General features: G+C 39.2%; 3 protein-coding genes across 3 annotated transcripts in view; 1 reads left to right on the plus strand and 2 right to left on the minus strand.

Annotated features, from left to right (window-relative positions):
* Positions 1–407: 407 nt before the first annotated feature.
* Positions 408–1,193, minus strand: C922_05592 (hypothetical protein; the record flags this gene model as incomplete). The annotated part of the gene is made up of 1 exon (XM_008821163.1): positions 408–1,193. The coding sequence occupies one exon, from the start codon at positions 1,191–1,193 to the stop codon at positions 408–410; it is 786 nt and encodes a 261-aa protein (XP_008819385.1).
* A 3,309-nt stretch (positions 1,194–4,502) lies between these two features.
* C922_05593 (hypothetical protein) lies at positions 4,503–5,853 on the minus strand (the record flags this gene model as incomplete). Its single annotated transcript, XM_008821164.1, has 2 exons — positions 4,503–4,879; positions 5,019–5,853. 2 exons carry the CDS (start codon positions 5,851–5,853, stop codon positions 4,503–4,505), a joined length of 1,212 nt encoding a protein of 403 aa, XP_008819386.1.
* A 10,294-nt stretch (positions 5,854–16,147) lies between these two features.
* Positions 16,148–16,449, plus strand: part of C922_05594 (hypothetical protein) — a gene marked incomplete at both ends in the record, with an annotated part of 1,441 nt that continues 1,139 nt past the window's right edge. Inside the window, one exon of the mRNA XM_008821165.1 lies at positions 16,148–16,267. Within this exon, the coding sequence (XP_008819387.1) occupies positions 16,148–16,267 (120 nt within the window). The remainder of the gene's footprint in view (positions 16,268–16,449) is intronic.

A 16,449-nucleotide genomic window follows, 5' to 3' on the forward strand; every position in this document is an offset into this window, starting at 1 on the left:
ATTCGCTGTTTTGGGATTCTTTTAATTATTTTCCCGCACCTGCATTTTTGGAATCACATTACCCAAGTCAATCATCCCCCTTTGTTTTTGTGTGCAAAATATTGCCCCGTCTTGTAATTATTGCGAATGACAGTAAAGGGGTGGAATATTCGTTGGTTTTCCATTTGTTCAATTATTTCCTTGTACACACATTTTGGGAATGACTTTACACGTGTGAAATTATTTTTCCTTCTCCTTTGTGCAACATATTGCCTTGTCCTGTAATTATTGGGAATGACACGAAACGGTGGGAAGTTGTCTTCCTTTTGCATTCCGTCAATTATTGCCTTGCACACACATTTTGGGAATGATATTACACGTGTGAAATTATCCTTCCTTTTCCTTCGGGCAAAACTTGTCCCCGTTTGTTAATTATTTCGAATGAAAGTAAAGGGGTGGAAGATTCGTTCATTTCGCATTTGATCAATTATTTCGTTGCACACATATTTTTGGATTGACATTACACGTGTGAAATTATTTTTCCTTCTCCTTTGGGGAAAATTCGTCACCTTCTGGTAATTATTCCGAATGACACTAAAGGGGTGGAATATTCGTTTGTTTTTTCTTTGTTCAATTATTTCTTTGCACACACACGTTGGGCATGCCATTAAACGGGTGAAATGATTTTTCCTCTTCTTGTGTGCAAAATCTTGCCCCATCCTGTAATTATTTTGAATGACACTAAAGGCGTGGAACATTGGGTCGCTTGCCATTGGTTCAATTATTTCCTCGCACAGACATTTTTGGAATGACAATACACTTGTGAAATTATTTTTCCTTATCCTGTGGGCACAATTTTTCTCCGTCTGCTGATTATTTCGAATCACACTAAAGGGGTGGAACATTGGGTCGCTTGCCATTCTTCCAATTATTGCCTTGCACACACGTTTTTGGATTGAGATTATACGTGTGAAATTATTTTTCCTTTTCCTGTGTGCAAAATCTTGCCCCATCCTGTAATTATTTTGAATGACACTAAAGGCGTGGAACATTGGGTCGCTTGTCATTGGTTCGATTATTTCCTCGCACAGACATTCTTGGAATGACATTACACCTGTGAAATTATTTTTCCTTTTCCTGTGGGCACAATTTTTCTCCGTCTGCTGATTATTTCGAATCACACTAAAGGGGTGGAACATTGGGTCGCTTGCCATTCTTTCAATTATTGCCTTGCACACACATTTCTGGATTGACATTACACGTGTGAAATTATCTTCCCTTTTCCTTTGGGGAAAATTTGTCACCGTCCGGTAATTATTCCGAATGACACTAAAGGGGGGGAATATTCGTTTCTTTTTCCTTTGTTCAATTATTTCTTTCCAAACACACGTTGGGCATGCCATTACACGTGTGAAATTACTGTTCCTTTTCCTCTGTGCAAAATGTTGCCCTCCTTGGGTAATTATTCAGAATGACAGTAAAGGGGTGGAACATTTGTTCCTTTTCTAGTCTGTCAATTATTGCCTTGTACACAAATCTTTGGAATGACATTACACGGGTGAAACAGTTTCCCTTCTTCTTTGGGGAAAAATCCATCTCCGTCTGGTAATTATTCTGAATGACAGTAATGGGGTGGAACATTCACTTTTTTTCCATTCCATCAATTATTTCCTTGCACACACATTTTTGGAATGACATTACATGTTTGAAACTATTTTCCCTTTTTCTGTGTGCAAAATATTACTTCCACCGGTAATTATTTCGAATGACACTAAAGCGGGTCGAACATTGGTTCGTTTGCCATTCTTTCAATTATTGCTTTGTACACACATCTTCGGAATGACATTACACGTGTGAAAGTACCCTCCCCTTCTTTGTCTTGCAAAATATTACACCCACCGATAATTATTCTGAAGGATTCTAAAGGAGTTGAACATGTGATTTCTTCGCTGCCTTATTATTTTTTTGGCACCCGAATTCATGGAATTAATTTACATGGACGGAATATTTTTTTGGTCATTTCCGTTTAATTTCTCTGTGTGGGGAAGATTTGTAATAAGATTAGACTTTTTGATCAGCCGCCTTTGCCTCGTTCGGTCCATTTTTCCTTTGGAGTTTTCATGATTCATACGCAATCAAATTCGTACAAAACTTCCTCCAACTTTTGCTTATCATTTTGGCACCCTGAATTTTTCCGGAATTAAATTAACCGTATGGTATATTGCCTTCCTGTTATTTGGTTAATTTTTTGTCGCCATTTCGAGGCGGCTAATACAATTGATCGAGTCAAACATCAGTTTGTCCTCTTCGTGCTTTAATTTTCCTTCGCAAATGATTTTATGGAATAAAATCTTCCGCGCGGAATATTCTTCGCTTCTTTTTTCCTTCCAATTAATTGGCCGCTATTTTAGTGTTCGGAATAAAATTAAACGTATGAAAAATTCTCACTCTGTATCTTCTTTTAACGAGTTTCTGCCCCGTGAAATCTCTTAACAATCTTAAGCGGAGAAAAACTGATTTCTTTTGGCCATCTTAATTTCTCCGGCTACTGCAATATCTGTAATAAATTTACCCGCGTGGAAAACTCGCCTTGTTTTCTTTGGGCAATTATCTCTGCTATAGCAATATATGTAATAAAATTACCCAGGTGGAAAACTGGCCAGTTTTTTTGGGGGTAATTATTTCTGCTATAGCAATATATGTAATAAATTTACCCGTGTGGAAAACTCGCTTCTTTTTTTTCTTTTGTGCAATTATTTCTGATATAGCAATATATGTAATAAAATTACCCGCCTGGAAAAATCGCCTCCTTCTCTTTTTGGTAATTATTTCTGCTATATCAATATATGTAATAAAATTCCCCCCGTCGAAAATTTCTGCCTTTTCTTGTGGGGAATTAATTTTGTTGTCGTAAGGTATTTAATAAAATTAAAGGGGGGGATTGTCGTTTCCCGGATTCTTTCTTTGATTACGCTTTGCCACTGTAATTTCTGAAACAATATTAATCCTGGCAAACATCTTCCTCTTTTAGATTTGGTTAATTATTTGTTGGGATTATGAGTTTTTGAACAATATCAAAGAGATAAATCATCTTCTCCTGTTATTTGTCTGAAATATTCCTCGTTCTGTTAATTTTCATAATAAAATTAAGAGGAGGAATCATTTGTTCTTTAGGTTTTAGTCAATTTATTCCTTACCTATAAACTTTTTGGATATTTTCAGTCGGCTGAAAAATGTTCGGTCCCTCTTCTTGTCAAATATTCCTATTCTTCAACATCTCCACAATAAAATTTAAATGTCAATTAATCCTCCATATCGGATTGCCCAAGGTTAAATAATCCGGCCTTTGCACACTTCCGGAATAACGTCAGACTGGGAGAACATTCTCTCTTTTCTTGCTATGATAATACGCTTTGATACTACTCAGCTCCGTCCCCCTGTACTTGAATGCTTGTTCGTCACTTGAAGTTATCATAATATTTATACAGGATGGGCCTAAGGATTCATTGATTACTTCTTTCTAGACCTAGACATTCTTTCAAGGACCACATATCACCACGACCATCCTAATAATCGAGAATGCCAATACAGATTTTATCTAATAAAGGATGAAAAGATCTCTCCAGTCGAGTCACCAAACGGATGTATTCCTAGGAGTCATGTATAAGATAACACACCAATGTCTGGAGTCTTCTCACCTTAGGAATCAGGAGGAAACCATACTATTTGATTTTTTCCTCTTTCCCCGGATACAGCAAATCAAAACAAATCGATAAAACAATACCTGTCCTAAGTAGAAAACTGGCTTCCCTTAGGTCCTTTACGCGACGTCCTCTTACTAGTACACTCTATAAGGAAGGTACACCTCTACACAGACGACACTTGAGGAGAAGGATTTGACATATTCGGTAAGGAAGAAATTCAGACAAGACCAAAACGCCCTCCCACAGATAATCATACGAGTCTAATTTTTCTATTCACTATTTCATTTGGGACAATTCTATTTTTCTATTAATCATATTATGGATTCTTCTCTAATATTTCAGGGAAGAAGGGATTAATAAGATGGAAATTATTATAGAGATGATAAAAATGCAAACTTGCACAGCCCCCACTCTAAAACATAAGGTACGGCCTTGGGGAGAAATGTTGCTGGGTTGGATGATTATTCGATACTTCAGTTAACTTGTTATTTCCTAAGACATCTAAGGCCGGTCTGACTTAATCGGTCTGACGAACTTAGTATTCCCTTCCCGCAGAACGCAGTAACTACATCCGGGATATCTGAATTCTAAACCTATGGCGTCTACTCTAAACTAATTGCTCAATTCTGTCTCCTTAAACTTCTAGGAATAACGGAGTAGTTTTTATGCGTACTTTCAATATCCATATCTACAATTCTAAACTTGGAATTTTAGACTTCAAAGGCGTGAAGCGGAATATTCGGTCCCTTAGACTTCTAACTCAAAGGGTTATCTTTAAATTTCTAACTGAGCACTCCACGCGGGAACCCCCATCTGGTCCTATTCAATGTTTACTGACTCATGGCCTGGCGTGGGACGACTTCCTCTATAGGTAATAACTCCCCTTCGTGAGTTCGGCCTGATAATTTGCTCCTCATTGGGACAGGTGGGATTGAGTCTTGGGATGATATGCCTCTTATTACCCCTCTTCCTCATGTATATAAACACTGCAATGCCTAGAAGAGGTAACACTGTTCCTAAAATGGGCATATATACATTAAAGGAGCTTCTACCTGCTCTTAATTTCTCTTCCACGGCTCTTGCGCTGGTTTCGGTCTGTCGTCTAAATTGCTCCGTCTGTTTGGTAATATCCCCCTCGCCACTTGTCTCTTCCTCCCTCTGCTTCACTTGGTTTATAATTTTTTCGCTTATAACACCTATAAATACAGATATTTCTCAACTGGTTTTTAAACTATACCCTCCCATTGCGGTAGGTATCCCCTACTCCCCCTTATTGGGCTTGTAGAAAAACGCTCACAACTCCTAGTCAACTGGATATTCCCCTCACGGGCTTACCTGTTCTTGTGACTTGTGCTTCGGCCTCTTCATCCCCTCCCATTATCTCACACTGTCCTGGTGCCGTATAGACGCAGCTGTCTTGGAATTTGGAGGGGCTGTCCTGTTCCTTAGTACACTGGACTCCTAGTATGGGGAATCCCATTTGGTTCAGTAATATACTTAGGGTTTGACTTAAGGGCTCCCCATCACTCATCCTTATGTAACTGTTAGAGACTTTCCCGGGGGTTCTCAAGAACCACTCCTCCATTATCCTGTTAGCTACTTCTTGCCCTCCCCACTTGCTTAGACCTTCACTTATTTCTTGGCAAATTTTGGTCCCTGTGGCCTGAGCCTCCTTCAATTTGGAACTATTATATTCACTATAGATATTAAAGAATATACTCATCAGATCTATACAGGCTCGAAATGTACAATGTCTCTCCTGCTGCAAATATAAAGGAGTGCTGCTATCAAAGGCCTGCCAATTCTCCAGCTGATCCTTTCTTGGACACTTCTTTTCGTCCCTCCCACCATTAGGGACCCCTAGATTTGTTATTTTGCACTTGTCCTCCTCCCATTTCAAGGGTTGGCCTCTGTGGAGGCCTAGATTCGACATCCATCCCTCGATAGCCCGACAAACCATAACTGCTCTCACTTTTATAGCTTCCCTGCTCATGACATTGCCTCCTCTGGGGGTAGGTCCCCTTTCAGCTGGTATAATTATGCCACTCCTCCTCCCTCCTGTTCTAAGGTCACATAGTTCGAAATTGTCCGATTTTATCTGATTTGAGTTATTACTGCAGGGGCTTCTCTTCCACACATCTTTTATATATTCCTGTAGGCTTATCCCCATTGCTTAACCTCCTGGAAAAACTTCACTTATTAACTGACTAAGTTAGTCTGTGAGACTCGGGGTCAGAGTTGCATTTCTTTGACGCCCTGTTTCATAGATTCACTGAGTTTTATTCCTAATCCTCTCTAATTCTTTCCCGCTCCTTTGCCGACTCTCTGCTTGGTACTGAGCTGCATTTGGGGTTGCCTGTTATCTAGATTTCTGGCTAGCTAGGGCGGACTTAATGCCTTGCACAGTTTCTTCTTGCCGTTGTTTGCTAGAGTCCTGATCTTTTTCTCTACCAGGTGAATCTCTTCTGGTCACTGACATAAAAGGCCACTTGCCTGTATTTTGGGGACACGAATCATCTGTTTCCCAAAGGCCCTCGGCCTTAGCCCTCTGGGGCAGTCGCTCGAAGACTAAACATAAATCCCCCGTCTAGTCTCCTTGAGCCTTATCTTCTGTACTTGTGCCTATTTCCTCTGCTTCCTTTTTAAGTGCCCCTTATATTCAGATTCGTCTTCGCTCGGACTTTAGAGCCTTTGGAGGGGGAATCCCTTGTTTTTAGCCTTTTCCTTGAAATGGTCCTTAGCTTCTATTCTCCCCATCTCCTCGGTTCTTATCCCTTCTCTCCTTAGACGTATTACTTTAGATCTGGGGGCTTCTCCTTCATGTTGCTCTAATTGCCCCTTGTTGGATGGGTTTTCTGTGGGAATCTCCCCCTCATCATGGAGACTCTACTGTTCTGTCCTTCCTATTAACTCCCTCTTTCCTAATAATATTCCCCCCATTACTCTTACTCAGAATTAAACTCTAATCCTACTTCGGCCGGGGTGCTACGGTTCCTCCGTTCTGAAGGCTTGTCATCTCTGGGGCCTTGTAGTTAACTTAGATTCCCCGCAACTTCCTCTATGTAGCTTCAAAATCCCATCCGTGACTCGCGCCTGCAGATCCTTGGGGTTCTCCTCTGATTCAATGGCCAGTTTCCTTTTCTTCGGGAAGGGTAGGTTCGTTTGAGTCTTCCTATAACTACCTAATCATGTTTACTTCCTATTACTTACTCCTCCGTTTACGCGGGGGAGATTCCATCCTTAAGCCTAATTGAGCCCACAGCCTCGTATCCGGTACATTTTCCCTGAGGGGATTACTTAAAGTCCTTGTTCAGGCGTCAATACAGTCCCTCTCACTTGTCCTTCTCCAGCTGGACGACTCATTTGTCACTTTGCTCCTCAGTTTTCATTTCCTCTACTGTTAAAAAATCCTTTACTATCTGTTGCTGGTTCGTCAATGGCTTAAAGACTAGTTTCTCTTCCTCCCAGGCTTCTAATTCCTATGATCTGTTGATCCTCTATCTGGAAGCGCCCGTAAAAAGGCCTGCTTTCATTACTGTTAGATTCTTATCGATTCTGGCCTTTCTGTGATCTTGACTTACGTTTCCCTTATCAATGAACCCCCTCCCCTGGTGGCTCCTATTGCGGCTTCTGCTACTGTTAAGGTGTCTCATACCTGGGGTATGAGAATACCTCTGCTATAATTTTCTCCATATATTGCCACTGGGGTATACCAAACCTGTCCGCTCGATATTTTCTATTTCTCTTCTTTTTCACTCGCTACCTTCCGGGTATAACCTATATCCTTTTACTCTCATAATTCCTGTTTGTTGCTATCTGATTCCCTTCCTCTATTTCCTATCCTATTCCCTCCGGTTGATGTCTTCTTTGTTGCTGTCCAGATTTCTTCATAGTTCTGTAATGGGGTGGTCCCCTGGTGAGCATCTTTTAAGAAGCCCCTGTTCCCTCAGAAGTTGGACAAGTCGCTCATATTACTTATTCTATTTCATTCATAATTTAGGAGATTATCCACTTTGGGCTCATCTTGAAGTCTCATACTGTTTCATTGAGGGATCATTGCTTTATGGTTTCTCTTCCTCACTCTCGAAAGGGGGGGGGACTGGTCCTTTTTATCCTTGTACTAGAGCCCCTTGTGTTTCTCTCTTTGGGCGTATATCTTATTCTTCCTGTGGTGGCTAGGGTTTTCATGAATTACTCTATGGGCTTTAGTTCCTATGATCCCCCCATTTACATATATCCCTACATCAGTGTATAATGGCCACTTTTCTCTCTTCTCTTGCTTATCAATTCCTGTTTGGTCATTGGCATCCACTCTCCTTTATTAACTTTATACTTTATAAGTACTTCATATATGGTTTATGGAATTTCCGTTCAGTCCTTCTGTTATATATACCTATCCTTATTCATTCCACACCTTCTGGGTGTTCTTTTCTTTCACTTCGTTGTCGTATATAGACTAGTATTCTCCTTAGGCCATCTTTACCCGTACTAGTTCGGTCCCCGCGCCCTGCGCTTATCTTCCGAATAATATATAATCCTAATTATGGTATTGTACTGACCCCGCCCTGGATCCTCCTCTGCAGGGATATTTCCATTTGCCCCCACGGTTGAATTTGTAGGATTAATTCTCCTTTGCCCAGTTGTGTGATCCTTCTTTCCTAGCAGTGTATTGTTCCCTTTGCTCTAGTCCTTCGGCATGTGATCATATATGATCGTATATTCCTCATATGGTTTATTCTTGGTGAGGCATCCTTGTCGTAAAATTCGGATATTCCTTTTCCTCCTTTTCTCCTCCTAGGGGTCTGTCCCTTGCTACATCGTCTTTTAGTAATTACTGTATACTGATTATTTTAAATATCCTCTTATGATGTTCATCTCGATACTTCTCACTCTTTCATATTCCTTATCAAACCTGCTTCAGTCTTTATAGTTTTCTTCTTTGGTTGTCCTCGGTACCCGTCCGTAGGTGGTTGTGCCTGTTTCGTCACGCTTTGTTCTGGTCTACACTAGTCCTTCCCATCTATGGGCGCTTATGGCTTAATCTACTTTATTATGGCACAAATCCCATATCCCTTTCTTCTCTGGTTCCGTTTCTTTGGAGTGCTGTTTTGTCCTTCTTTTTCTCTTATAATATACACCATGCCCTATCAGTAAATTCCTAACCATTATATGATTTTCCCCCGCTATGTTATATCCTTTTGTTTACCTACTCCTTAGCAGGTAATGACAGCCATTTCTATATCATCCCTCATGATAGGCTATATAGCAAACAAAATATTCTATAAGCCACAACATTCTGTATCCAGTTATTTAAACAGTTACTTTTTTGCTACCTGATGGGTAAATGTATATTACGATAATGTATCGAAACATAAAGAGTCCCCTGTTTATTCAGATGATCCCCACAACAACTCACGAATCCTTTCGAATGTTCGGGTTAATTAATCACGTGGAATAACACACAATAGATTCATAAAACTATTTGACTCATTATTAAGGGAGGGAATTCTTCTATTATGGTCTATATGTCCATATAGCATTACACTTAAAACTCATATAAAAACCATATCACTGCCAAAATGATCATGTAGTTATTGACTTGTTCTTATTTTTCAGAAGAATCTCATAACTCTATGGTGGTGTAAGACTCCTTTATAGGATATGTCTTTATGTTAATAGGGGAATGTATGCATTGTATATTCTTATATTCCCTTATGTATAAAAGGGGGTATGAATACCACTTAACATTCTACATTTTCCTGTGGTGAATAAGGAGACGCTCGTTATAGCATCCTCTATAGTCTTAGATACCGACAAAAATTAAGTTATTGCACGATTTATTATACTTGATGAACTCAGCACAGATTCAAGATATTATCTGTTTTTATTCTTTTGTCTATATGTTCGAAAATATGAAACCCCCGACTTCATATATCTATTTTGTCAGAGGGAAAGATTTGCTCCTCACATTATTTGTTAGGTGTCACCCTCGCTGTCCCTTCGGGATCTACCCTCTGGGTGTAGTAGCTAATTTTTATCCCCTGATCACCTTGCCCTGTAACTCCTTCCCCTGTCTCCTCTGCTCTGTATGTATTAATTAGGTACCTTCCCTTTTAGGCATTTCCCCTTTGATCGTTAGGTTTATATCTCCATTGGTTCGTCGTATATTTATATGGTCTTACATATATCTCTTTTCGTTTCTTGAAGTAGATAATTTTCTCAAATACGTCAGTTGTATTCGTATATACATTCTATTATAGTCATCCGCTCCTATATGGTTGCTCCCCCCCCTTTTAGATTAATGATTCTTTAATATCTTATGTGTATTCTTATTCTTATGCTCATTTTATCCCCTTGGCGCGTTCCATGTTATTATTATTCCTAACTCTCCACGGGTAACAGCTCGTTCTATATAGTACTATTCCTTTTATAATTTCCTATTCCTCCCTAGGGTATAAGAAGTTTAATCTTTCATTTTACATAATTGTTATATTTTAATAGTACCACATCGATCTCGAGTCCTGTTAAGAGGAAAATACTACAGATTAAAGCAGGTGTGCAAATCTTCCGTAATCACTGTTTCTTAATAGTACCCGGATAATTACTGAATCTATATTACAATAATATTGAGAGGGAATAATCAGAGTTCACGACATATTATTGTACTTACAATGCTACTTTCCCTATAAAAAGTGCTTCCAATATATAAACACCCTCGGTATGTTGGAACCCCTTTTAGTGATAGTATCCCTCAGTTTCTTATACAGCATGAATAACCTTAGGATTTGTATATGCGTATTCCTGGAATGGAATTATTTTACAAGCCAGTGTATTGGTGAAATGGTATGATTCTTACAACTGCCGTCCTCCTCAAGGAATTCGACTCTCTAAACCTTTGTATTATCTTAAACAATTTTCCTCCTCACAAAGCACTGTTCTACATAGAATATTACCCTTGACAGAGGCTTATCCTCTAAACAGTTGTTGTAAGGCTAATTCCTACAGTTAACTCAAATATACCGGAGGTATCTCGTATTTTCTATATATGTGTAAGGCTTAGTGATTGGAACCCCCCCAAGAATATCGCTTCATCCACTGTATTATCTCTTACTAAATATCTCTTTTTAAATTATGGTGCCTCCTGCTTGAAAACTTGACGACTGCACATTGGGGACTCTGGAGATTCTCCTACTGTTTATGCAGTGATACTCTAGAGAAATGTCTCCTTTTCAAATACTTAACAAGGGTCGCGAAAAATGTATTCCTTATATATTAGTCTCCCAAGGAAGTGTATATCCTCGGCCTCATTCTATTCTTCAAATAATAGCCCCCGTTCGCCTGACTTTTCCATATAAACGTATTCCAGTCATAGAACCCACACGATTATGTTCCTGATATCATGGTTCCCCATCGAGATGCGTCATCTACTGCCAATAATAGTCCACAAATAAAAAAAACTGTAAAATATGAACCTCGTGCAGAATAATATTCAGGAGGCATGTATACACTAAATAGAATAATACTGGAGGTATAGATGCATGGTTCATATAATAGGGCTGTATGCTAAGCGTACATTCCAAAGGGTTTTAGTCCTGGGGGGAGCGATATTTTTTAAATAATACTACACATAGATCATTATTCCTCAATTAGTCACGTTCTCCAATTAGTCGTATCTAAAACGCTATGTTTTGAGGCCTTCACATAAAAGCATTCCTGCAAAACTGTACATTACAAACAACATTTCCGCTAGAATCCTTGCATTGTCCATATGCAAGTATTTCTGCCTCTATTGTATTACTCCGCCAATAATACATTCGACACAGCTATACCACCTGCACCTGCGCGTAATTAATGGCTTGCTCTCTTCTTTAGAATGTAGCCCTCAATTCTTCACATAATACTATTTCATAGAGGTCTATACTCATCGATGATTGGTTTTGCCCAAAGAATAGGAACCGAAATTTGGAACACATAGACCGCAATTCACACATTTTTGCATTTTCGATGGGTATATTGTACGAAAATCCTTATCTTTCAAAGGACGGTTCTTGAGAATATCCGTATCCCTCATACAATAGTGTATTTTGAATATCATTGCACTCCACAGAATGCCACTTCTCATTTTCCCTGCTTTCTAGATATCACATGAGTGCAGGGACAATAATTTCTTTCAAATGAATGTGCTACAAGCTCTGTATTAGTTGTAAAATATCTTCCCTCCCCTACAATAACAGCATAACCGGTAAACCTATACAATAATATTCCTGATACATCTGTATTCTTTATCAGCATCGACACTCTAGACATATGTGTACACCTTATATGATTCTACCCTCCATATAATAATACACCACGTATATCTATTCACTTCTTACAATGGAGTCATTTATACATTACTCTTCCTTGCCAGGGACGACGGATAAAGATAATGATACGGCATCCATATTCATACACTTTAAATGATAGTACTCCCGGTACAGTAGTATTCACTTCACAATGCTATTCCTAATATTTGAATACTTCGCAAACATCCACATTGTTCACATAATAGTACCCTGGGAATGATACCACTAGAAGCCAGTAAATAATTCTCACACAATACTATTTCACGCACATGTGTACACTTGCTGTAAATGTATTCTCCTAATTTTGAAATTCCACACATTATACGGCTGTTAATATAATAACACTCCAGGGAGTGGTATGAATTTGCAACTATTGTGTTTTCCCTATAATATAAGCCTAAACGGTAGGCCATGATGTTCCACCTCTTTTAATAATTGTGCAAGGGGGTATCCAGAATCCCACCACAATTGTGCACTCCAAGACATCACAGTACGGAGATATGAGTACACTCACAAGACTGCGCCGCAGATCATCCGTACGTTTTATACAATTATGCCCCTAAATGGACAGTACTTTGCAGATATCAGTATAGATCAACCATTAATACATTGATATAACAGTACTACGAGAATCTCCGCATTCGTCATCATGGGAAATGGGGACACATCAATACTTCCTTGTCATCTACCCTTGTAGAATATGCATGCACTTCATAGAATATTACCCTATGAATAATGACACAACTCGAAAATCAGTATTCTTCACACAATAATACTGTTAACATTACAGTGGTTTTGGCATAGCTGCATTGTGTAGATAATATGATTTGAGGCAACCTTTGGGATTTGGGGAACCCCGCAATTCATAGCATCCAGCCATTATATCAACATGACGACCCTTCAAATAATGGTATTCCAAGGACAGTTGTACTCATCAGGACAAACTACTCTATACATAACATTAGTCCTTCTGAACTAACAATGCAATTCACAAATCCATGTGTCCTACACAAAGGTGCACTCTATACGGAGCTACTACCGCAACTTCGACACATTGCATAACGGTGGCACGTCCTCATACGGCACAAAGCTAAGTCATAAATTCTACACTCCCCCTTACTTTACTTAATAATAGGGGATTAACTTTGCCACTCATCAAATGTCGTCGTACCAGCCATATCAAGCATCTTTAGATATGAGTACTATACATACCTCTGTAGTGTCTCCATAACAATACTCCAAGTCATGAATACTCGTTCAGCAAATATCCTCTTCAAATGGAAGTATTATCCACACGAGAGGCTTGTAAACAGGACGATACTCCTTTCACACCATTACTCTCCCAAGAAATCGTACTCCAAACGTTATTTTACTCATAAAGGCAGGAAATTCGACACATCATGGTTCCGTCAGTAGAGTAGCACTCCAAGTGATCCATATAGCTCGACTACTTATACTTTCATAGAAGAGGACTATGGGGACTTTCGCATTCTTCACCATTGAGAATCTACAAACATCAGTACTCTCTGGATAATACTTATACTGGAATATGTATGGATTTCACAGGAAATTGTTATTCATATAATGAAAGCATAAACCCTGAATCCTTCACATACACTAGTACATGCACCACTATACTCGTCACATAATAGTAGTACACGTATATCCGCGCGCATCACTAGCAATAGAAATCCACACGAGTATTGTACAAATAATGGTACCCCAAGTGCAGCTGCTGTTTTCAAATACCAATAGAATAACGGTGTTACAATTCTCCACACGTAAATATTGCGAACTCTTGGGTAGGTTTCATATACAGTGACAGTGGAGGATATCCGTACCCCTTACGTAGAAGTGCTCCTTATATATGTCTCCTCCAAGCGGGTTCCAAGGTTCGAACGATTTAGTTGTTCGTACAGTACTCGTATAATCCCTGGACGCACATATAAGAATACTGCTAGTGCAGATGTATACTTCACAACCAGGGACCCCTGTAAGATGTTCCAGCAGCTTACACACTTCTGCTCCTTATATAATACTACAGCACGTATATCTGTAAACTTCATCCAATGGTGTCTTTTATATAATAGTGTTCATGAGACACACATACAGCGTAGAAATAATGTTAGCTTTTGCAGGTCAGTAGTATTTAAATAATAGTACTACGGGCACTGTAGTACTCATCCCCAGAATGTTATTCCTCCCATATCAATCCTCGGCAGACATTCGGACTATTGACATGATTGTACTCTGGGAATATCAATACATGAAGTTAAGAAGTTATTCTCACCCAAGGGTAATCTAAGGATATCCCTACACTTGGTAGAGCGGGGTTGTTAAAGTCATGAATCTTCACAAGATACACCACTCTTAAAATAATAATACTTCAGGGACTGCTAGAAGCTCCACACAGTAGTTTTGTGCGTATAATATAAGTCAAAATCCTTGGATTCGAAATTTTTACCCTCCAGATAGTTGTGCTTCAGGCACATCTATAATCTGTGCACCATTATGTTTCCTAAATGAAGCTATTACGCACATATAAATATACTCACAAAATACGATTGAAGATTATGCATACTTCTAACCGAGGTATTCTACTGAGACATCAATGCACAACAAATATTACCAGAGCTCAAGTATTAGTACATTCATATAAGAATACAGGACGAGACTTCGGCAATCTTCACCATTGTAAATCCATACACATCCGTATTGTGCACGCAATTGCTCTTCTGCTACATCCATACACTGGACGAGATAGTGCTATATAAATGACACTCGTGAAATATCAATACTTCACACACAGATGTACGGTTCATATCATAGTACTCCTGGCACCATAGTACTATCGAAACAATGGTCTCCCTAACATTTCTTAAAGGTTGTACAATCCCTTAGTTCATATAATTGGACCATTAAACTTAAATAGACACCCTTTACATAATGGCACTTCAGAAACAGAAATCCTCCTCTAGGGAAACCATTCCCTATATAACCGTAATACTCCTCAAATGTTGCAACACTGAACAGGTCCATGTGTTTCGCACTATAGTATCCCTTATATAAAACTATTACGGAAACAGTGATACCATCCACAGTGTAACTCTCTGCATAGAATAAATCATGATGCCATATATCTTATCTGCCTGAACATAAATTACTTGACAGTACTATCGTAATTTTCTGATGCTCCGAATAAGAATCTACCGGGGATATTAGCACTCTGTAGCTAGGAGTATGGCCTATATCTACGTACTCCTCACACAATAATACTTCGAGTCCTCGATGCCTCGCATCCAACTGTGCAATTCAAATGAAGGTATTATCCAAACAATATTATTGTTAACATAACGGTATTACCTGTACACGCATACTTTCCAAGAAATAGTACCATAGATATAGTCCCACTACTGAAGCTACATAAGGGCACAGACAACGCTATCCGTAGCACAACTTCACTCCTGGAACATCAATAACTGAGACAAAAATGTACTCTTAAGATCATCATACTCCTGGAGTAACAATACTCTTTAAGTAATAGTATTACAGATGACTCCTAGAATTTGCGCAATCCAGCACTTCATGTAATCAAGTCATTAAACTAACATGGGAACACTTGACATCCTGATCATCCAAGGATAAGGTTATTCCTCGTAAGACACCGCTTCCCATATAACAGTAATTTCCTTCAATTAACCCTTCACTCAACACATGAACACGCAGAAAGCAGAAGTATCCTTAACATGAAAATGCTACCGAAGCCTGTGCACTCCTCATATGATACCTCTCCCCAAATGGTGAAAGGTTACGCCACATATATGTTATCATCCCAATACATGACTTAATAGAACTGTCTGGACTTCGCCACCATGCAAATAGCAGCGTACGGAGCCCGCCTGCTATGGCCAGATAGGAGTACTATACATACTTTTCTACTTTCCTCATATTGGCATTGAAAATCAAGAATACTCATTAAGAAACTGTGTTATATAAATAGAAGTATTATGCACATGACAACATTTTTAACAGGACAGTACTCCTGGTGCACAGATACTCTTCCATAGGATCCTATTTTAAACATAATGATATCCATTATGGCACAGCCCACAGCACAAAATGGTGCAGCTTAGTATGATAACACTAGAGGTCATGCAGATAGTTATGCTACTAGGACTTCCATATGACAATACGATGAGAATCTCCGGATTAGGAACCATTGAGAATCCAGACACCTTAGTACGGTTTAAGCCACTGCTGTAGAATACTCATACACTTCATATAACAATAGTACACCTGCATCGAGGCGCAGCACAAACGTCAGAAGCGCACACCAACATTTTGCAAAGAATATCCGCATACTCTTTGTGCTCCCGAAATAAAGAGACGATGAACATGTCAGTACTTTGCACATATGAGTA

Source organism: Plasmodium inui, assembly GCF_000524495.1.
Source record: "Plasmodium inui San Antonio 1 unplaced genomic scaffold supercont1.106, whole genome shotgun sequence".
Lineage (NCBI taxonomy): Eukaryota > Apicomplexa > Aconoidasida > Haemosporida > Plasmodiidae > Plasmodium > Plasmodium inui.